Below are 23980 nucleotides of genomic sequence, written 5' to 3' on the forward strand. Positions count from 1 at the left end.
TTCCTCTTTATTATTGCAATATTATCCTCCATAATCTACATCATGGGGCTGTTGTGAAGATTAAATGAGAACATGCATGGGAGGTTTTTGAAAAAAAAGTAAGATGATCATGATGTTCTAGCTGAAAAGGGAAAGAGAAGGAGAAAAAGAAGGAATGGATGAGGGAGAGACTGAGGCTCAATTTCCTCATCTACACAATGAAAAGTCTTTTAGTTTTTGTTGTTATTGTTTTGGGGGTTTTTTTTGTTTTGTTTTTTTGCAAGCACAAGAAAGTGCTTTATTTATTTACAATAACAACAAAAATTTGTAACATAATTATCTTTCCTCAAAACACATATTCCTACAAAATACACAGAGGCCAAATTCTCAGCTGATGTAGAATTCCATGTAAAAATGAACTATACTGTGTCTCATTTGTTGTCATTATGGGACATTTTTAGAGCATTGATTTCCTGAATCAAAGTGTGTAATACAATATAAACAGACTTATGTAACTTCCTGAAAGGCATAAATTATTGATAGTGACATGAATCATTTGTTATACACTCATTTTTGCATTCTTAGTGGTCTGAAACTATTGCATTAGAAATTCGAGCACACAAACCACAGAAGGAAGGAAGGAAGGAAGGAAGGAAAGGAGGGAGGGAGGGAGGGAGGGAGGAAAAAAGTAAGGGAGAAAGAAAGAAGAGAGAAAGAAAAAAGAACCTCATAAGCTCAGCAATCAGAATTCATTCTCTTTGACATATGAAACTTGTACCCCAGTAACCCCTTTTCATGTCTATCATGACCTAATTTAGATATTTTCATATATATTTTGCTTTCATATTTTCTCTTTCGATGTCATAATCAAGTACAGATCTAAGTAAAAGACATACTTTTACTTTTCATTTCTTGCAAAAAAAAACATGCTTCAGAAACATACTCCACAGTAGAATCTTCATGCTCATCTATAGGTGTCCAAGGCTTTGTTATTGCTCACCAGAAGTTTGTTAGAGTTTTTCAGTTAACATAAGCAACCTAAAATATTTATAAGAATTATCAAAAATACAAGGTTGTATTGAAATTCAATTACTGGTGTGCTGGGCTATGTATTAGTTTAGCTGTATTAATTCCAAAAATCAGTTTTATTGTAATTCTATTAATTTTTTTCTTCCAGTTTTAGAGATATAATTGATATACAGCACTGTATAAGTTTAAGGTGTACAGCATAATGATTTGACTTACATGCTTCATGGAATTATGACCTAAATACGTTTAGTGAGCATCCATCATCTCATGGATATAAAATTAAAGTAGAAAAAATATTTTTCCTGTGACGAGAACTCAGAGTTTACTCTCTTAACAACTTTCATATGTAACCTACAGCAGTGTTCATTATATTTATCGTGTTGTACATTACATCCCTAATACTTCTTCATCTTATAACTGGAAGTTTGTATCTTTTGATCACTTTCAGCCAATTCTCCCTACTCCCACCCCGCACCTCAGTAAACACAAATCTGATATATTTTTCTATGAGTTCTGTTTGTTTTTGAAGTATAAATGACCTACAACACTATGTTAGTACCTCTTACACAACATAGAAATTCAGTGTTTCTACACATTTCAAAACAATAACCATGATAAGTCTATTTGTCATCTGCCACCATACAAAGATATTATATAATTATGACTACTATATTCCCCACACTGTATAATTCATACCTGTGGTTCACTTATTTCGTAACTGGAAGTTTGTATCTCTTCATCTCCTTCACCTATTTCTCACCTCCCCCCACAGCCCTCCCCTCTGGAAACCACGTTTTTTCTCTGTATCTATGATTCTGATTCTATTTAGTAATATTTGTTCATTTTTTGAGTTTTTTAATTCCACATATAAGTGAAATTGTACAGTATTTGTCCTTCTCTGTCCTGGAGAATGTTCCATGTACACTTGAAAAGAATGTGTATTCTTATATAAAATAGATAAGCAATGAGGACCTACTGTATAGCACAGGAAACTATATTCAATATCTTGTAATAACCTATAATGGAAAAGAATCTGAAAGAATATATATATATATAAGTGTGTGTGTGTGTGTGTGTGTGTGTGTGTGTGAATCACTTTGCTGTACACCTGAAACATTGTAAATCAACTATACTTCAATTTAAAAAATAAAATAAAATAAAAAGTTGCAAAAATTTTAAAAAAGAATGTGTATTCTGCTGCCTTTGTATGGAATGTTATATATAGACCTATTAAATTTATCTGGTCTAATGTGTCATTTAAGACCAATGTTTCCTAACTGACTTTCTGTCTGAGTGATCTGTCTATTATTGTAAGTGGGGTGTTAAAAGTCTCCTACTATTATTGTGTTACCGTCAATTTCTCCCTTTATGTCTGTTAATCTTTGCTTTATGTATTTAGGTGCTCCTATGTTGGGTATGTATATATTTACAACTGCTATAACTTTTTGTATTTATCCCTCGATCATTATGTAATGACCTTCTTTGTCTCTTGTTATGGCTTTGTTTTAAAGTCTGTTTTGTCTAAGTATTGCTGTACTGGCTTTCTTTTCATTTCATTTGCATGGAATATCTTTTTCCATCTCCTCACTTCCAGTCTGTGTATATCTTTAGATCTGAAGTGAGTCCCTTGTAAGCAGCATATATTTTGGTCTTGTTTTTGTATCAATTCTATATCTTTTGATTGGAGTATTTATATTTATAAGTAAATATACAATTATTTTTTTACATTTTATACTTTATAAACATAAATACTTATATTTAAAGTAATTATTGATAGATATGTACTTATTGCCATTTTGCTCATTGTTTGGGGGTTGTTTTGTAGGGGTTTTGGTTCTGTTCCTTTTTTTTTTTTATCTCTTGTGATCTGATGACTTCTTTAACATTATCTTTGAATTTATCTTTTTTGTGCATGTATCTATTATAGATTTTTGGTTTGTGGTTAGCCAAACCACATGAGGTTTATATGTAGCAATCTATATCTATATCCAGATAGCTAGACAGATATGTTATTATTTTAAGTTATTGATCTCTTAAGTTTGAACGCATTTTAACAACCCTGCATTTTCGCTCCCCCTCCCAAGTTTACTGTTTTTGGCATCCTATTTTACATACTTTTGTTTTGAGTATCACTTAATTACTTATTGTGTATAGAGATGATTTTACTATTTTTGTCTTTTAACCTTTCTGTTACCTTTATAAGTGGTTGATCTAGTATTTTTGCTGCATATTTGCCTTTTCCAATGAGATTTTTTCCTTTTGTAATTTTCATATTCCTAGTTGTGCCCTTTCCTTTCTACTTAGAGAAGTCCCTTTAATATTCCTTGTAAAGCTGGTTTTGTGGTGCTGAAATTTTTTGGCTATTGCTTGTCTTTTTTCTCTCCTTCAAAGCTGAATAATAGCCTTGCTGGGTAGAGTATTCTTGATTGTAGGTTTTTCCCTTCATCACTTTAAATATGTTGTGTCATTCCCTTCTGGCCTGCAGAGCTTCTGCTGAAAAGTCAGCTGATAGCCTCCTGGGAGTGGCCTTGTGGGTAACTTGTTGCTTTTCCCTTGCTGCTTTTAATATTCTCTCTTACTCTTTAATTTTTGCCATTTTAATTACAGTGTGTTTTGGTGTGGTCCTCTTTGGGTTGATCCTGTTTGGGACTCTCTATGCTTCCTAGACCTGGATGTCTGTTTCCTTCCCCAGGTTAGGAACGTTTTCAGCTATTATGTCTTCACATATGTTTTCTGCCTGTTTCTCTCTTCTCCTTTTGAGACCCCAGTAATGCAAATGTTAGTACACTTGATGTCTCAGAAGTCTCGTAAACTGTCATCATTTTTTAAAATTCTTTTTTCTTTTTTCCTTTCAGCTTGAATGATTTCTACTACTCTGTCTTTCAGTTTGCTGAACATTCCTCTGTATCATCTACTCTACTGTTGATTCCTTTTAGTGTATTTTTAATTCCAATTGTTGTGTTTTTCATCTCTATTTTGTCCTTTGTATTTTCTAACTCTTTGTTAAACTTCTCACTCTGTTCATCCAATGTTCTCCCAAGTTCTTTGATTATCGTTGTGATCATTACCTTGAACTTTTTATTGGGTATATTATTTCCACTTCACTTAGTTCTTCTCAGATTTTATCTTGTTCCTTGGTCTGGAACACATTCCTCTGTTGCCTCATTTTGCTCTGTTTTTATTTCTATGTATTTTGTAGGTTGATATATTTCCCAGTTTTGGAGAAGTGGACTTATGCAGGAAATATCCTATGAGGACCAATAGCACATTCCTCTCTGGTCATCAGAGTATATGCTCCAGGTGTACCCTCTATGTGGGTGGCATGGGTCATTCTGTTGTGACAGGCTGTCTACTGTGGCTGGCTCCCAGTCCAGTTGGTTGCCAGGCCCTGCCTTGTGTAGAGCCTGCCAGCTGCTGGTGGGTGGCTGGGTCCTGGCTAGCTGGCTGTAAGGACTTAGTGGTCCTGGGGTTGGTATTCACCTACTTGTGGGTTGGGTTGTGGCCCAGGGAGTCCCAGGCTTGGTGTCTGCCCACTGGTGGGTGAGACTGGGCCCTGGGTCTAGTGCTGACCCACTGGTTGACAAAGCTGGGTCCTGGGGTCTCTGGCTGAGAGGCCTGGGGCCCCCAGAGTTTGTGTTCACCCACTGGTGGGTGAGGCTGGGTCCAATGGCTGGCTGTGGGGTCCCAGGGGTCCTGGGGCAAGTGCTATCCAACTGGTGGGTGAGGCCATGTCTTGGGCCCTCTGGTGGGAGGGACTGAGTCCTGGGGCAGCTGACATCTCAGGGGGTCTTATGGCAGCTGACCTGCTGGTGGGTGGGCCTGGGTCCCTTCCCAGCTAGCTGCTTGGCCTGGGGCATCCCAGGACTGGTGCCAACTGACTGGTGGACAGGACAGGTCCTGCTAATAAGCTAGAGGAAGGATTCCAAAATGGCCCTTGTTAGCACTAGTGTCTTCATTATGGTATGAGCTCCCAAAACTGTCTGCTGCCCATGTGTATGTCCCCTCAGTGAGTCCCAGCTGCATCTTGCCTCTCCGGGAGGCTCTCCAAAATCAGAAAGTGGTTATGACCCATGCTTTTTTCACATTACTGCTTCTGTCCAGGGTTCCATAGTGTGTGAGATTTTATGTGTGCCCTTTATGAGTGGAGTCTTTATTTCCCACAGTCCTCTGACTCTCCTGAAAGTAAGCCCCACTGGCCTTCAAAGGCAAATATTCTGGGGGCTCATCTTCCTGGTGCAGGACCCCCGGGTGGGGTGTTCACTGTGGGGTTTGAACCCCTTGCTCGTTGGGGAGAACCTCTGCAATTATTATTATTCTCCCATTTCTGGGTCACCTGCCCAGGGGTATGGGTCTTGACTATCCCATGACTCCACTCCTCCTATCCATCTTGTTGTTTCTTCTTTATATCTTTAGTTGTAGAAGATTTTTTCTGCTAGTCTTCAGAAAAAGACATCAGTAGCTACTCTTTAAATAGTTGTAATTTTGGTGTGCACATCGAATGAGGTAAGCTCAGAACCTTCCTACTCTGCTATTTTGGCCAATCCCTGAGCAATTCTATTAAATCTATAAGTTAATTTGTGGGCCATTTTTTTTCTTTACAAATTTAGTCCCCCAATTATTTTCCAGATTTTCTCTTATTCCTTCAGTAAAATGTCATAACCTTATACATTCCTTAATAGATTTATCCCATAATATTTTCTGCTATTTGTTTCTCTTGCAAATGGAATCTTTTTTTCCTTTTAGCTTTATGTGTGTGTTGTAAGGGTTATTGATGACATTTATGAAAGTTACTGATTCTTGCGTGTTTATCTTCATTGAATTCTCTTGAACTTTCATCTTACTTCTAATAGCTAGCAATGTGATTCTCTTGTATATGCCTGGTAGACATCATACACAAATAATGACAATTTTGTATTTTTTCATAGATTATTACATATCACTTTCTTTTCTTTCCTTACAACCTCCAATAAAATGTTGAAGACTAGTGGTGATAATAAGCATCCTTTTCTTGTTCTTGACTTTAATGGGAGTGTTTCTAGTATTTAACTATTAAATATCATCCTTGATTAAATATATTCCTAGTAAGTCTCTATGGTGAACACATCCTAATGTGACTCCTCACCACACACATACAATGAGTCACACCTTTGTATCATCTCCATCCCTTGAGTATGCATAGAACCTGTGACTTGCTTTTAACCAAAAGAATAAAGCAAATGAAATGGGCTGTTTCTCTCATAACTATATTATTTAAGACTCTGTCTTCATGGACTATGGAGATATAGATTCTCTTGCCAACCTTGAGGAAGCAAAGTTGTGAACTGTCTATGTAGAGGGCTATGTGGCAGAGAACTGCAGACAGCCTCTAGGACATGAGGGCAGCTTCCAGTCTCCAGCTTCCAGCCAATAAAGAGATGAGTCCTTCAGTCATACAAAAACAAGTAACTGAATTCTGCTAACTCTATGAATTAGGTTGGAAACAGATTTTCCTCTAATCAAGCCTCTAAATGAGAATACCTTGATTGCAGCCTTGTGAGACCCTGAGAAGAGGACCCAATTAAGCTGTGCCCAGACTCCTGATCTGTGGCACTTGTGAGATAATAAATGTTTCTTTTTTTTATTCTCTATTTTTTAAATTGAAATGTAGTTGATTTACAATGTTGTGCTAATTTCTGCTGTACAGCAAAGTGACTCAGTTTTACACATATATACATTTGTTTATATTCTTTTCCATTATGTTTTATCCAAGAAGATTGGATGTAGTTCCCTGTGCTATAGAGTAGGACCTCGCTGTCCATCTATTCTAAATGTAGTAGTTTGCATCTACTAACCCCAAACTCCCAGTCCTTCCCTCCCCTCCCCCCTCCCCCTTGGCAACCACAAGTCTGTCCTCTATGTCTGTAAGTCTGTTTCTGTTTTGTAGATAGGTTCATTTGTGCCATATTTTAGATTCCACATATAAGTGATATTATATGGTATTTGTCTTTCCCTTTCTGACTTACTTCACTTAGTATGATAAACTCTACTTGCATTCATGTTGCTGCAAATGGCATTATTTCATTCTTTTTTATGGTTGAGTAGTATTCCATTGTATACATATACACCACATCTTCTTTATCCATTCATCTGCTGATGGGCATTAAGGTTGTTTCCATCTCTTGGCTATTGTGAATAGTACTGCTATGAACATAAGGGTGGGTATAATTTTGTCTGGGTATATGCCCAGGAGTGGGATTTCTGGATCATATGGTGGTTCTATTTTTAGTTTTTTGAGAAACCTCCATACTGTTTTCCACAGTGGCTACACTAACTTACATTCCTACCAACATTGTAGGAGGGTTCCCTTTTCTCCACACCCTCTCCAACATTTGTTATTTATAGATTTTTTAAATGATGGCCATTCTGACCAGTGTGAGGTGGTATCTCGTAGTTTTGATTTGCATTTCTCTAATAACTAATGATGTTGAGCATCTTTTCATGTGCTTACTGGCCACCTGTGTGTCTTCTTTGGAGAAATATCTATTTGTTGTTGTTGAGTTGTATGAACTGTTTGTATATTTTGGAGATTAATCCCTTGTTGGTTGCATCTTTTGTAAATATTTTCTCTCATTCCATAGGTTGTCTTTTCTTTTTTTTTTTTTTATGGTTTCCTTCACTGTGCAAAAGCTTGTAAGTTTGATTAGGTCCCATTTGTTTACTTTTGTTTTTATTTCTATTTCCTTGGGAGATTGACCTAAGAAATTGTTGGTATGATTTATGTCAGAGAATATATTGCCTATCCTCTCTTCTAGGACTTTTATGGTTTCATGTCTTATGTTTAAGTCTTTAAGCCATAGTTTATTTTTGTGCATGGTATGAGGATGTGTTCTAACTTTGTTGATTTATATGCAGGTGTCCAACTTTCAAGCACCACTTGCTGAAGGGACTGTCTGTTTTGTATTGTACATTCTTGCCTCCTTTGTCAAAGATTAACTGACCATGGGTGTATGGGTTTATTTCTGGGCTTTCCATTCTGTTCCATTGATCTGTATGTCTGGTTTTGTGCCAATACCACACTGTTTTGATTACTGTAGCTTTGTAGTATTGTCTGAAGTCTGGGAGAGTTATGCCTCCCACATTGTTTTTTTTTTTTTTCCTCAGTACTGCTTTGGCAATTCTGAGTCTTTTATGGTTCCATATAAGGTTTAGTATTATTTGCTCTAGTTCTGTGAAAAATGTCATGGTAATCTGATAGGGATTGCATTAAATCTGTAGATTGCTTTGGGTAATATTGCCCTTTTAACAATATTAATTCTTCCAGTCCAAGGGCATGAGATATCTTTCCACTTCTTTGAATCATCTTTAATTTCCTTTATTAACGTTTTATAGTTCTCAGTGTCTTTCACCTGAAAAACTTTCACCAAGTCTTTCACCTCCTTAGTCAGGTTTATTCCTAGGTATTTTATTTATTTATTTATTTATTGGTGCAATTTTAAAAGGTATTATTTTTTTACATTCCCTTTCTGATCTTTCATTGTTAGTGTTAAGAAATGCAACCAATTTCTGAATGTTAATCTTCTATCCTGCTACTTTGCTGAATTCATTTATGAGATCTAGTAGTTTCTGTGTGGAGTCCATAGGGTTTTCTTTATATAGTATCATGTCATCTGCATATAGTAACAATTTTTACCTCCTCTCTTCCAATTTGGATACATTTCATTTCTTTTTCTTGTCTGATTGCTGTGGCAAGGACTTCCAATACTATGTTGAATGGAAGTGGTGAGAGTGGGCATTCTTGTCTTTTTCCAGATTTTAGTGGGAAGGCTTTCGGCTTTCCACCATTGAGTATTATATTGGCTGTGGATTTGTCATAAATGGCTTTTATTATGTTGAGATATGTTTCCTCTGTACCCACTTTGGTAAGAATTTCTGTCATGAATGGATGTTGAATTTTGTCAAATGTTTTCTTGAAGTTGCTAAGTTTAGATAAAAGGAAATCCTGCTGTTTACAACAACATGGCTGGACCTTGAGGATATTATGCTAAGTGAAACAAGTCAGATGCAGAGAATCAGGGTGTGTGATCAGCTTGTGCTCAAGTCCCTGATTAGCTGATGTCTTGGAATCTCAATTTTCAGTTTTCTGGTTCTAACCAGTCTGGGGGCTACATGCTGGGGGCATACTGATGCAGGTAACTTCTGGTTAACTTACAGTTAACCTGGTGGGGGTTTCAGTATCTTCAGAACAACTTAGGAATGTGCTTCAGACTTATCTTTACCTTTGAAACAGAACTGGGAGTCTTTGTGACTGAGTTATTATGTTTAACTGTTTAAGTTACAGCCATAACTGCTTAAGTTATGGCTACTCTCCTGCCTGAATCTCCTATCTTTGTTTCTGCATTCTTTGCTTCCCCAAACATTAACTGCTAAGGCCTATTCTTTGTTCTACATGGAGGGTCTAGGAGGTCATGGTGTATTTCTATAGCTGCTTTTCCCAATCAACAATTAGCAGGGACACAGAGGATTCAGTCACCGGGAAGGTTCCCCAGGGTCTTTCTCAGTTTCAGTGTGGGAATTACATGTTCTTTAAAGGCTTAATAGAAACATTTTTTGTTTGCAATTTTTTTCCCAAAATTAATTGATGAATTTTTTTGCTTGGTTTTGGGGATTTGAGCTATCATTTATTATTGGTTTATAATTTTATTATATTGGCAGTTATGGAAATATTATTTTTAGCTTTCCCCATGGTCAATTTTGTGATGGCCCTGTATATAGATGAGAAGTATCTTTTCTATATCTTGGATTCAAAGTTCTATTTATACATATTTACCAGCTCCTTAAATGTGATAGTCAAATCCATTAAATCCTTGCTTTTTCTTTTGCCTACTATGTCTACTGATTTTTCAGAGACAGCCAGATAATTTAAAAATCATTTTCACTACGCTGTATGCAGTGTGCAATTTTTTCAATTGTAAGTTACCTCAAATCCTTTTAGATTTAGAAACAAATCTATAGAATGTAGTCTTCTGTGAGTTTAAATGAAGTCTGGAGTCTTTCCCTTCTCCTTTTCCATATTTCATAGATTACTTTGCAACCAAACATGCTTCTATATGTTCTTCCAACAACACCAGAGTGATATCTAAGGAGTCAATACTGTACCAATCAGAAAATGACTCAGGAAACATTAGTTGGTCAACCTCAGCCTTTTTCTTCTCTTAAAAATATGGATACACTGAAATTTGTATAAACTGACACTATTGAAAAAGAATACCTCATTTAGAATGTAATGAAGGTCAAACATCTGTCTGCCTTACTCTCTTTTAATTATAGGCAGTGCCATGCCTTTATGGGTATAAGCATTTAAATGTGCCACACACACACTGTGGGTTTAACCCTTGTGGGAGCAACACTTTAATTATTTTTGCTGAACAAAGAAAAATAATACCTGGATTTCATATTACAAATACGAAAAATGACTACCTGACACCAGTCTATAGATGCATCAGGGTTGTTGCAGAGTTTCCTGTAAAAGCATTTCACATCTTGACTCTTCACTTCTGGACCAAAGAGTTCCTGTACTGTCGCATAAAACTTGTCATAATCAATTGCATCTGCATTGTAACAAAGCACAAGAACATTGTCATAAAATTCAAAGAAATATATTGCATTTTTCAGCTGCTTTTTTCCCATTTTCTAATCTATTTCATTATTTCAACCTATAAAAACCATATTCTTCTAAAGTTTAAAGATCTTTTCATGGGAACATAACTAGACTCTTGGCTAGAATATTACTTAGAAGAAAATATTTTACTTTGGTGTTTAGTATCTCCTCCATAGATTTTGTCTCAATTATTTTAGGCATTTTGTTCAGGAATACAAAGATAAGAAAGTGAATTATTTCTTTCCTATTGGGAAAAAGTTTTACTAACAGGAGTGTTTGTTAGAGCTAATCTTGGGTGGAAGATAGAAGTGAGCAAAGAGCAATTCTTTTTTTGTTGTTTTTTTTTCTTGCCAAAATTTTATTATTTTATTTTTTACATGATGTCTTTAATTCATCTCAGCATATTTTTACATATGATGTAAAGTGAGGGTGTTTCATTTTGGATTTTCTAAGAAGCAGACCCCAAGACAGATGCAGAATTGCAAGAGATTTATTGGGGGGAAACTCCTATGAAAAAAGAAGAATGGGAGCAGGAGTAAATGATGAGAGACTTCAGATCATAATAGAGTTCTGATACATATTAAGGGAAAGATAGGTGAATTCATTCAACCCATGAAAAACAGGTCTCCTTGCCAGTTTTCAACCGGACTCCCAAAGACCCTGAGCCTTCACTTGCCCCTTACTCCTCTTAGGTCTCAGCAAGGATATTGTTGCTGGAAGTGGTGTGGTAAGAACCTACCTGCAGGTTCCTTGGTTCCTAGGATTCTCCTGCCCCTACACCCTTGTAATTCATTATTTTCCACACTTTGTCTAAATCCTTTTAATGCAGAGCCCATTCAGTGTTCTTCGTATCTACTGTCATTGTTTGGGTACCTTCCATCTTTCTCTTTACCATTTGCAGTTGTACTGTAATATTTGAAAGGCTCCAATCTCTTTTGCACTATCTCTTCTAAAATCTCTCCCCTTGAAATAATTTTTATTAATGTCAAATTTCCTAAAGCCTTGGATAATATCCGACTTTGCCTGACTTTTTATCACTAGCTGCCATATGCTAGACAGAGTAAAAAAAAATCTGGACTCTAGCTCTGTCAATTATTGATTTTTGTGAGCCACACTAGTAACTTAATATCTCTGACTTTCCACTTTCCCATCTATTATATGGGCAAAATTACAATCACTACAAAGAACAATTGTTGATTGATTCTTTGACACTGTAAAGAGACACGCACACAAACCACACCATTGATTGAATATTGATTTTGACAAATTTTGTGATTCACTGGGGTATAGCTATTGAGTCTCAGGACCAAAGGAATTAGACACAAATATGCATTAAGCAACTGTTATGTGTCAGAACTGAGCTAGACAGTGGTCTTAGAATGGAAAACTAGATAGACAAGACCTCTTCCTCTGTAGTTTACATTCTTGTGGGAGAAACAGAAAATCAACAAGTGAACAAAATATTTACAGATTGTGACAGGCAAGACTAATTACTAGAGATGGACATTGGATTAGTGGTTATCAGTGTAAAAGGGCATGAGAGAACATTCTGGAATGATAGAAATGTTCCCTGTCTTGATCTGGTTGGTAACTACAGGTATGTTTACATATGTCCAAATTTATCGAGTTATACACTTAAGATTAGTGCTCTTTCTGTGCTTTACTGTATGTAGGCCATACCTTAGTAACAACGTGAGAATCATTAAGTATAGAGTGAGATAAGTACTCAGAAGGAAACCAATAGGGAGCTGTGATAGAATTATCTAGTGCTGGTGTGTGTGGGTGGACCCGAGGGAATCCCTTTCTAAGGAAAGGTAAAAAAAATAAAGCTGAGACCTGATAAGCAAAAGGAATCAGCCATGTGCAAAGGTAGACAAGAGGATTTTAGGCAGAGGCTGACAAACACAAAGACACTGAGGCAGGAAAGAGCTTGGTGCATTCTGGGAAGGTCAGTGACATGAAGTATAGTGAGGACTGGGGAAAGTACCATGAGGTGAGATTAGAGAGGAAGGAGGGCCAAGCTAGAGTTAGAAGTTTGTACCTTATTCTAAGCATAATGGTGAGCTATCACTAGAGAGTTTGAAAGACACTGGTGGCTGTGAGGAGATAGGAGTGAAAGCTATAAAATCACTGAGGGGCTAGTGCATTTAACCCGGGTTTCAAATATGGAGGCTTAGGCCAGGATGATACTGAGGGTGATGGTATATCCTGAGCTGCCATGGAAGTCTCATTTATGCCTGCTTTCTCAACTTATTATTATTATTTTTAGGCCACGCCCTGCCACATGTGGGATCATAGTTCCCTAACCAGGGATCAAACCCATGCCCCCTGCATTGGGAGCACAGAGTCTTAACCACTGGACCGCCAGGGAAGTCCCTCAACTTAATTATTAATAACACCCCCTTTCACTCTTGAAAGTGTCATCAACTGGATGATAAATGGTATAGGCATCGAAGAGATAACACTGAGATGGTGAGATATGGTTGGAAGTAGAATTGCAAAGACTTGCTATAAGCTTGGAAGTTGTTGGGGACAAAGTTGTGACTGAAGGACAGGCTGGATTCTATTGTAATGGTTGCCATTCATAGTGTTTGCCCTCCCTCTCTCACAGGGCTATTTGGCAACGTCAGCAGACATTTCTTGATTGTTACAACTAGGGATGGGGGTGCTACTGACATCTGGTGGGTAGAGGCCAGAGATGCCACTAAACATTCTGCAATGCACAGGATAGCCTGCCCCACCCCCGGCCTCACACACATACACATATACAGAACAAAGAATTATCCAGCCCCAAATGTCAATGGTGTCAAGGTTGAGAAACCCTGTTCTAGAATGACACTCAGGTTTCTAATTTCAAAACTCAGCAGATGTTGGTACTATTTACCAAAACAGGGGCAAATGAATAAGGACCATAATTCTTGGGGAAAATAAACCATTCAGTCTTGGTCATATTAAGTTTGATATTCATATGAGAGATCCAAATAGCTTAGCTGTTTTAAATTCATACCAACTAGTACAAGATAGGTGTCTCATTCTAAATGCCACTAGATGAGGATTATAAGACTTTCCTTTCCTGGGATGATTTTAATTCTATTGGGTAATTGACAAGAAGATTTAAGAACAATATTGTACAGATGAAATCCTGCAATGTACTTGGTATCATTTTTGAGGTAAACAACCGTTCCATTAGAAATGTTCTCTCTAGTTCTTAGCTTCCTGCCTATGGTCAGAGGTAGACCCTATTGTCCTGTATTTATAAGGGAATATGAATGTATGCCAGTATTAGCAGTCTGATCAAAGTTCAGATTACATTTCTCCCTTCTCAGCCTTTCAGTTTAGTCCCTGTCATAAAGGTAATTTATCTAGCAGTACTTAGTTTTGATCAAATCTAATATATATACATATAAATATAAACTATACTATAGTACATTATAGTATAATTATATTATAAAATATATATCTATATGTCTATAATATATATATGTTCTGTCTCTCTAAATATATATATATGTATGTGTGTGTGTGTATACAAACATATATACTACAGAAGAAGGAAATTTTCAGTGTGGCTTTGTAATTGCAAACTTGTAAATGTAAGCAAGGTTAACTTGTTAATTTCGCACACCTTCAAGGCATACTTCCTGGCTTCAGACTCTGGGCTAACCCTGGGGTTACAAAGCCTTCAAAGCACTCACAGTTCAATGCAAGAAAAAAGGGGCAGGTATTTAATACTCACATGTATATAAATTTCTGCAGCTTAAGATTAGCAGGTATATTCCTTGTGATGCCAATAAAGAGCGTCAAATGTTCTAAGGATGGCTTTGCTTAGGGAAAGTTTGGAAGTTTTTATGAAGAAGTGATATTTGATTTGGGTCTTGAAAAATGAGCAAGAGTTTATAGACACAAAAGTGGGAGGAAATGCACTACACATTGCAAGGATGACACGTGCAAAATCAGAGTCATTAAGAGTATGCTACGCTTAGAAATGCTGAGAGATTCATGTTAGGGCAGAGGTGCATGAAGGGAAGTTCCAGGAGCTGAAGCTAGAAAGGTAGGTTAAAGGATGACTGTGAATAGACCTGGATGCCAAGTTAATGTATATGGAATTTAAGCGTGAGCTAATAAGCCAGGAATGTGGCAATTCAAAACAGATTTTTAAAGGAAAATCTCCCTGCAGAAGTATACAGAAAGGAATAACTCTTGGCAAGAAGACCATTATATCAAGAGGCTGCTATAATAACCCAAGAGTGAGATACCATAAAATAGTCAAAATTTATACCAAGACACCTGGCTTAGGAGACTAGGTAGATGATGTCTATGCTGGAAGACTGAGAGACAACACAGGCAAAGCTCAAGAAAAAAAGAGGCAAAGAAAGAATTACAAGAGGAAAAAATAAGAAGAGAGTGGTGTGATGAGAGACACTGAAGGAGAAAATTTCTAGAAATAGTGGCAGCTAACTGTTAATGTAGTAAAATGGCCAAGTAAGCTGGAAAATATAAACAAGTTATTGAATTTGGCAGGCATATTAGGTGATCGAATACCTAGGTAAAAAGCATTTTTTCAGCAAAGTGATGAGGGAAGCCAGACTTGAGTTGATTGAAAACAAAGTGGTGACACTATGGGGAAATTTCGTGGAGAAGCAAAGGAAAGACATACAGCTTAAAAGGAAGAGAAAGTCAAGGTCAGGACCATGGTTATAATTTTAGTTTTAGAAGACAAAGCCAGTGGAAAAGGAGGTTTTGCAGTTGTTGCAGCAAGGTGATAGCTCTGGAGGGGAGGAGGGATGGAAGAAAGTGGAAGAAAGGACAGGTGCTGCTTCGGGTAATTTGGAAGTGGAAGAAAGGGAATTTGAGAGAATTCTTGTCTTTTGGCTTTGCTTTCACTTATGATGTTGGAAGCTTGACTGAGCGGAGGTGAGTTCCTGTAGAGGATTCAGAAAAAGTGGCAATGGTTTGGAAAATCAGTTATACAGAGAGTTAAAACAAACTGACTAAGGAAAAATGAAAGCTTATTGAGTAGTTTAGAAAGCCCAGCCAAATTCTCTGTCATCTAACAAAAGCATATCTGAAAGGTCTGAATCAGCTGTAACACTTAGGAATTGAACTACTTGAGAGATGATTTATCCGTACCTCTCATTTTTTAACAAATAAAATGGGGATATAGCAATAATAGTAATAGTTGTCTATTAGAATTGTTATGAGAAGTAATTAAATTGTATTTATTAAAGTGACTTGTAAATTCTTAAATAATATTCAAATAATACCATTTTGGGTTTGAACACCCAAAGTCAACATTTTCACTTATTCATGACTATACAACCTGGCATATTAAGAGGCTGGCCATGCTGACCCTTTAGCAGTTATGTGGGCCCTGCTTCTTTCCTCACACCAGCAGGATTTGTTCTGTTAGCCTTTTACTCTGCTGTTAAGCCTTGCTCTTCACTGCTGTCCTCAATGCTCTGAAGCTACACACTACACCACTCCCCTTCAACCGTGACCATGGAGCTGTACTTTCAGTTCTGTGCTGGTATCTGCTGCTAATAATCCTGGCAGACCACTGTTCACCACCTTTCCCTTACCTTCGCATGCTTGAAATTATTCTAGCTTAAAGACGTGGGGAGAGGCCCAGAGAGTGAATCATGGTGAGGTAGGAAACTTTGCCTTACTTATAAAAGTCTTTATGATCTTGTGATATTGTTAAGTAAAGAGATGGCAGGTGGCTCATGTGGCTTGCTAATGGTCACTATGCACTACTGAGAGTCCCAGGGCAATCAGTGAGCCATCAAATGGTAGCTCCCACAGAAGAACGCTTAAATGTCATTTAATCCAACCCCCTAATTTTACACTTGAGTCAACTAACATTCAGAAAAATGAAAAGAGCTTCCTCAAGTCCACTTAGCTATTCAAGGACAGATTCAGAACGAGGACTTGAGGCCCCCCATTCAATGTCTTTGTTATTAACCTATGTTGCTTCTCCATGATGGCTTAAAACTCTTCCCAGTTCTAATCAACGGACCCAACTGGACTGCCCTGTGATCACTGATCTTACCTTCTTTCTGGATAAAAAAGCCAGCTCTTTCATCTCTTTTCTGGGCTGCCATACGTTCAACCAATTTTTCAAACCCTCTCAAGTCTGTCTTGAAATTGCTAATCTGAAGTGCAAGGTTGAAATGTTTTTCTTCCCTGATATCCATAGGGACGTAGGGAATCTTTGATTTCTGTCCAGAAATAACAATGTAAATTTGCCAACTTGGAAAACTTTCCAGTTGTTACAATGCCTCCCTGTTACCTCAATTTTTGCCCTAGGTCTCATTCCTTTGATCTTAAAATCCCATACTGTGGGTAGGAATAAGAGTTGCTGCCACTAGGATGTTAGCAGGGAGAAACACTGACTTTGGTCTAGTGCATTTCATATAGGCAAACATTTCAGTAAAAATCCTGACCTCATAATGTTACCAGTGTCCTGCATATTGTCCTTATTGCATCATAATATATCTGTAACATCATCCTTCCTTCATAAGGAGGAGATTGAAATTTCTTTCCCCACAAATTGTGTGTGTGTGTGTGTGTGTGTGTGTGTGTGTGTGTATACACACTGCCTAAGAGGGAAGAAAAATGGGTAAAGACCAAGTAAGGAAACTGGGGGGGAAAAGTCAAAGGACAAGTGTTAGGGAGCTCAGAGAAGGCCTCATTAATAGAAAGACATCTGGGTACAGACCAGAGGGACATAAAGTAGCAAGCCATGTGGGTAAATGTAGAAGGGTGTTCCAAGAACAGAAGGGATAAAGTCCTGAGATCAAAGTGTGCTTCACGTATCTGAGAAACAACGAAGAGATCATGTGACAGGGGTGATGTGGGATGGGGAAGAGAGGTGGGGAGATAAGGTCGGAGAGTCGGGGGGCAGGGAGCAGATCTGTTGTAAGGACATTCTATACAGTATCCCTAATCTACTATTGAGTAGAATACTGATATGATCTGATTCACAATTGAAAAGGATTGTTTTAGCTGCTTTGTGGCGGTAAACTGAAGGAGAGAAAGAATAGAAGCAGGGAAACAAATTAGGTGGCAATTTCAATAATCCAAGTGAGAGTTAATAGTGGTTTAGATTAGGATATTAGAGATGAAGGTAGGCCTAAGATGTCAGATTGTGTGAGGGTAAATATGACAGAATTTGCTGATAGATTAGATGAGAGTGTGATAGCAAGAGAAGGATCAAGAATAACTCCAGGGATTCTGGAAGGATAGAGTAGTTACTCATTTTGGGGGAGCAAAATTTTGGGGGAAGAATTAAGAGTTCAATTTGGGATGTGTTAAGTTTGAGATGTCTATTAGATAAACAATTGTGGAGATTGAATAGTCAGATATAAAAGTCCAGGGTTGGGCTTCCCTGGTGGCGCGGTGGTTGGGAGCCCGCCTGCCGATGCAGGGGACGCGGGTTCGTGCCCCGGTCCGGGAGGATCCCACATGCCGCGGAGCGGCTGGTCCCGTGGGCCGTGGCCGCTGGGCCTGTGCGTCTGGAGCCTGTGCTCCGCAGCAGGAGAGGCCGCGGCGGTGAGAGGCCCGCGTACCGCAAAAAAAAAAAAAAAAAAAAAAAGTCCAGGGTTCAGGGGAGAGCTTGAGAATCATCAACATTTAGGTGGTATTCAGAGCCATTGGACTGGATGAGACCTCCTTGAAGAAGCAAAATAACTGAGGACCAAACCCTGAGCATGCCAGTGTTCAGAGGTCAGAGTGATCAGGAAGAACCACTGACAGAGACTAAGTAGGAGTGGCCAGTAAGGTAGAAGAGCCAAGAGAAAGGAGTATTTCAGAAACCAAGAGAAGAAAGTGTTTTGAAAAGGAAGGAGACATTGGAAGGACTATCAGTTTACTCAATAAAGAAATTGCATGGGAAGAAAAAAGAAGGAAGGAGAACCTGCAGGTTAAAAGGAACTTTAAAGACACACCAACTAGTCATAATATGTGGACTGTATTTAGATCCTGACTCAACAATCAAACTGAAAAATAATTCCAACACGTCTGAGATAATTGGAAATTGGAACACTGACTAGATATTTGATGATACTGAGAAGTTACTTTTCATTATTTTAGATGTAATAATTATATATTATATTATATTATTGTTATGTGATATATTTTAGACTGTGAAATAAAATTCATATTTTATGGCAAGACAAGAAAAATTTAAACATAAAATATTTCTCTGCCCTTTGGCCTCCTCTCTGTCCTCTACTGTGCATTGTGTATCTGCATTATGCATTGACCAAACCTTCCCCAAAAGTAGAAATACCTGAAAGAGCAACATTCTCTTAGCACCAAAAAAACAGCTCCTTAAAAGATAACACTCCTTTTTCATCTTGTAAGGGGCCACAGTGACACTTAGATCTGAACTGTGTAAACTGTCAATAATACATCATTTAATGTACAGCCCTCTGTCTTAAAAAACTTCACAAGAACTGTGCCTTGACTTCTAACAGGCAGAAAAGTTCTTGGAGCTTTCTCAGATGCTGTTCCTGGGTTATAATTCTCAAATTTGACTAAAATTGAAATTTTCTGTTTCTTTCATAGATTGACTATTGATTAAGTTTCATCGACAAGAGCTACATACTGAAATATTTACAGATAAGCGTTAAAATACAAAGGAGTGGCAAACTGTGCCAAATACTGATGATAGGCTATATAAGGTGAGGACTGATGATTAACCATTGGAATGTGCATTATGGTGACCTTGAGAAACACTATCTCAGTGGAATGGTGGATCAAAGAGAGAGTGGGAGGAGGGACTGTGGAAACAGCAAGTATAAATGCATATTATGGCAGTGGCTTTTGGGAACATCTTAGAAGTATAAGCTGGAGCAATTCACAATTATTGTGGCCATTTATAGAGCTACAGGATGCAGTGGTTACCTGTATTTTCTCAATTGCAAAAATGATATAACCATCAGTTTAAAGAACTTAAAAGATATCACTCATGTTCCCACCACTCTTACAAAACTATTGATTTTAGAATATTGCCTTCTAGGCTCAGGCCACATACTTTGATAATTGTATGCAGTTTCAATAGAATCATGCACATTATTTAGATATTAATGTATTCTTTCATAAATCTGTACCCGTATTTCTAATATCCTTCATAAGTATATATTTTTTCTTTTCCATTTATTTTTCTCAACGAAATATTTAATTATTTTATTCATTGCTTTTTTACATATAAATGATTGTGAAGGTGATTGATATAAAAATTCAGAAGCAAGCACACATCTAGCTGTGTAAGGAAAGAAATAATATTGCCACTGTTAGAGAAAGGCCCTAGTTAAAAAAAATAGTTGGAATGATTTCCCTGAGCTATTTGGCTTCAGCTTCTATGAGACTAATGAGATCTTATGTGTGGAAGTCAGTGGCCAAGACCATGACATAAGACCCATAGTTAGGTCCTCAGCTGGTCTGTGACATGGCCCAGGCACCAGCTATCTGGTAGAAATCCTGTCAGGAGCAATAGGTTGCTCTGCTTTTTCTGCTTCTGAGTTCACCCTAGTCAACTCTAGTTATCAACATAAGTAAGTAAAGGACCCCTCTGGCGTGAAATGAGGATTCTTGACTGGTGCGTGTGGCAGAGCAGGCAGGAGCTTCAACACTGCATGATGCTGTCCAGTCAGGTACTACTAAGAATCTGGGCCATGTTCACCCAGGTATTTACAGGATAAAAAAAATAATACAAGAGCAGAAGTTACCTTGATAACTCTCCTCCGCATGTCTGTCTCTTGAGTTACAATGCTACAGCCAAAACCGATGTCATATATGTCAGGTCATAGCTGTCATACTGTTATTTCCCTTTGCCATCACTTTGGAAATTCCCTTATCTTTTCTCTTTTATCCTATATCTTACTTTTCCATGGTTTATTCCCTCATTTGGTGGCTTGCATCCAGAAATAGTTGCCTGGAAGATAAATTTTTGATACCTTACCTACCTGAAAATATTCTTAATCTTCTTTTGCATTGAATGATATTTGGGTAAGTATAGAATTCCAGGCTGGAAATTGCTTTATTTCAGTGTTTTGAAGATAATATTCCATTGTCTTTTTGCTTCTGGTGTTGCTATTAGAAGTCTATTTTGATCAGATTTTATTGCTGATTATAAGTTATTCTGATCTCTGATCCTTTGTACATAACTTATTTTATTCCCGACCCCCCCACCTCAGATAACCTATAAATGCTCTCTTTGTCCCCATTGTACTAAAATTTCACTATAATGGATACTGCTGTGGAGAATATATGTATATATAGATATAGATATATAGATAGAGATATAGCTAGAGATAGATATACATTAATCATAACTTCACTAACCAGTTCCTTTAAGAAATTGAATGATTATTCTTCTATAACTCCTTTGTCACCCAAACTCTGCTTTATAGAGCAAGATTATAAATGAGGTTCCATTTTTTAAAAAAATACTAATTAATTATTTTTTTGGCTGCATCGGGTCTTAGTTGCAGTAGGCAGGATCTTTAGTTGCAGCATACAAACTCTTAGCTGCAGCATGTGGGATCTAGTTCCCTGACCAGGGATTAAAACCCGGACCCCCTGCATTAGGATCACAGAGTCTTAGCCACTGGACCACCAGGGAAGTCCCAAGATTCCATTTTAAAACAAATGTATGTATTTGGGGGGAGGGGAATGTGGACAGGTACACAATTTTCATTAAACTGATTCCTACATCTCACACATCTGAGAAGCTGTATGCACAAAGAGAACTGACATTCAGAACTTGAAGGTATGCCAGATTTTCTTTTTTGAAAAAGTTCAATATCATTCACTAACTTATGTTTCCTAAGGCAAGAAATTGTTCAGATATATTTGGCCAGATTTTCTTCAAGGCTTCTTCTGCTTCTCATTAGGAATCAAAGTTCAGACATGTCAGGGAAGGATGAGTTCCAGCCCTTGGAAGGAGATTACTCAGTTGAGTAAGGGTCGAAGCGTCCTCTTAGCTGACATGTGCACGACACAGAAGGCTAAGGGTTATCAGTGATTCTGAGCAAGAGTGGCAGATAAAACCTGTCTCCATTCACACCCTCATACTTTGTAAAAGATTTTTTTGGAATATGAGGGTTGTGATGATTTAATGCTCCAGAGTGGGAGAGTATTAAAATGGCCTTCTTTCTGTCTTGCCAGAGGCTCCACTTGAGGAATCTCCCCATTCTAAAAAAAGTGCTATACAGCCCATGTAGGAGGATGGGCTGAGAAGTGGAGGCACTGAGAAACCGATTCTTCACAGATTAGTCTATTCTCACTTTCAAAATACTTAAGAGGAGGCAGGTTCATTAAGAGGTTGAGGAGACCCTTAGTGAGCACTTCCTTAGAGAAAAATTTTAGAGTAGTCAAGTGACCATAACTTTTATCCACTTCTTTCTACCCAACTGGCACTGAAGGGGTCAGTCTGTGGCCAGTTCTCCAACAGCAGGCCACATCCAGAATTTGGTAGGGCAAGGATGCATACGTATTTCCAGAGGGCCAGATGCAAGACTCTGAGTACAGGAGCCAAGCTGTGTCATCTTGGTACTGCCTGTAGGGTCTAAGGGACCCTAACCAGGATCTGAGAGGGAGAGCCAAGGAGCCAGCTGACAGAGGCATTGCCCCTGTCGAGGAAATTGTGGGAGAAATATCTCCAGTGACCTCAGGTCCTCTAGAGATCCCACAAATCACCCCAGGAGAGAAAAACACAGCATTGAAAATCTGCTATAATCAGAGGGCACCAACATCAGATGACAACTTTATCAATCAAGGAAGATTTTTCCTCAAAATCTCAGAGGGGCCCAGAGCAGCATCTAAAGGTAGTGGTCAAGGAAATAGGAGAAGCTAAGTTTGTTGTTTCCTCAACCTCCATCCCCAGAAGTTCTCCAGGCTACAGCAGGCTCTGCTTGGGAGGGTTGACAGATGAGTTTTCCAAGAGTTTTAACATTTCATTATTACAATGTTCTGCACTTTATATTACTTGAAAGTGAGAAGAAAGGCTTTGAGAACTGATAAAATGTCAACGAAGAGCAGTGAAGAATAAGTGGAAAGAATATATTTGAAATGAGTACTGCCAAAGACAGTAAAGTTACTTTTTGCTTGCACTATACTGAGTCCAGCTCACTCAGTAAATTGGTTACATTTGCAAACACTGTATTTCTCCTACTTTGAGAGAGTGAGATGCAGGCATAATTGGCATAAATTTTTTATTGTGCTACAATACACACCACATAAAATTTACCATTTCAACCATTTTAAGTGTACAATTCACTGGCATTAAGTAATTCACAATTTTGTGCAACCATCACCACTATCCACTTCCAGAAGTTTTGCATCATCCCAAACTGAAGCTCTGTACCCATTAACCACTAACTCCCCATTCCTCCTTCCCCTCAGGCTCTGGTGACTACTATTCTACTCTCTGTCAGTATGAATTTGCCTATTCTAGGTACCCCATATAAGAGGAATCTGTAATATTTGTCATTTTGTGTCTAGCTTATTTCACTTAGCATAATGTTTTCAAGGTTCATCTATGATGTAGCATGTATTAGAATTTCATTTATTTCTATGACTGAATATATTCCATTGTATGTACATAACACATTTTGTTTATCCATTTATCTGTTGATGGACATTTGGTCTACTTCCACCTTTTGGTTATTGTGAATACTACTGCTATGGTGTACAAATACATGTTCCTGTCCCTGCTTTCAATTCTTTTGGCTATACGTCTAGGAGCAGAATTGCTGGATCATATGATAAATCTGTGTTTAACATTTTGAGGAACGCCAAGCTGTTTCCACAGTGGCTGCACCATTTTACATTCTCACCAGCGGCACAGCAGGGTTCTAACTTCTCCACATCCTTGTCAACACTTTTTAGTTTCGTTGTTGTTGTTGTTTTTATTTTTTGATAATAGCCATCCTAGTGGGTGTGTGGTTTTTATTTGCATTTCCCTAATAACTAAAGATCATCTTTTCAAGTGCTTATCAGCCATTTGTATGTGTATCTTTGTAGAAATATCTATTCAAGTCCTTTGACAATTTTTGAATTGGGGATGTTTGGCTTTTTGTTGTTGTGTTGTATGAGTTATATGTTCTGGATATTAATCCCTTATCAGATATATTATTTGCAAATATTTTCTCCTATTTTGTGTGTTGTCTTTTTACTATCTTGATAGTGTACAAAAGTTTTTCTTTTTTTTTTTTTTTTTTTTTTTTTTTTGTGGTATGCGGGCCTCCCTCTGTTGTGGCCTCTCCCGTTGCGGAGCACAGGCTCCGGATGCGCAGGCTCAGCGGCCATGGCTCACGGGCCCAGCCGCTC

General features: G+C 37.9%; 1 protein-coding gene across 2 annotated transcripts in view; it reads right to left on the minus strand.

Moving 5' to 3' along the window:
• WDR64 (WD repeat domain 64) overlaps positions 1-16839 on the minus strand; it is a 168510-nt gene extending 151671 nt beyond the window's left edge. For both annotated transcript variants that reach the window (XM_007118137.3, XM_028488653.1), the window contains exons 1-2: positions 16695-16839; positions 10465-10595 (exon numbers count right to left, since the gene is read on the minus strand). In XM_007118137.3, the coding sequence (XP_007118199.2) occupies positions 10465-10595; positions 16695-16839 (276 nt within the window). The remainder of the gene's footprint in view (positions 1-10464; positions 10596-16694) is intronic.
• Between the last annotated feature and the right edge of the window lie 7141 nt (positions 16840-23980).

The sequence above is a fragment of the Physeter macrocephalus genome, chromosome 4, assembly GCF_002837175.3.
Source record: "Physeter macrocephalus isolate SW-GA chromosome 4, ASM283717v5, whole genome shotgun sequence".
In the NCBI taxonomy this organism is placed as follows: Eukaryota; Metazoa; Chordata; class Mammalia; order Artiodactyla; family Physeteridae; genus Physeter; species Physeter macrocephalus.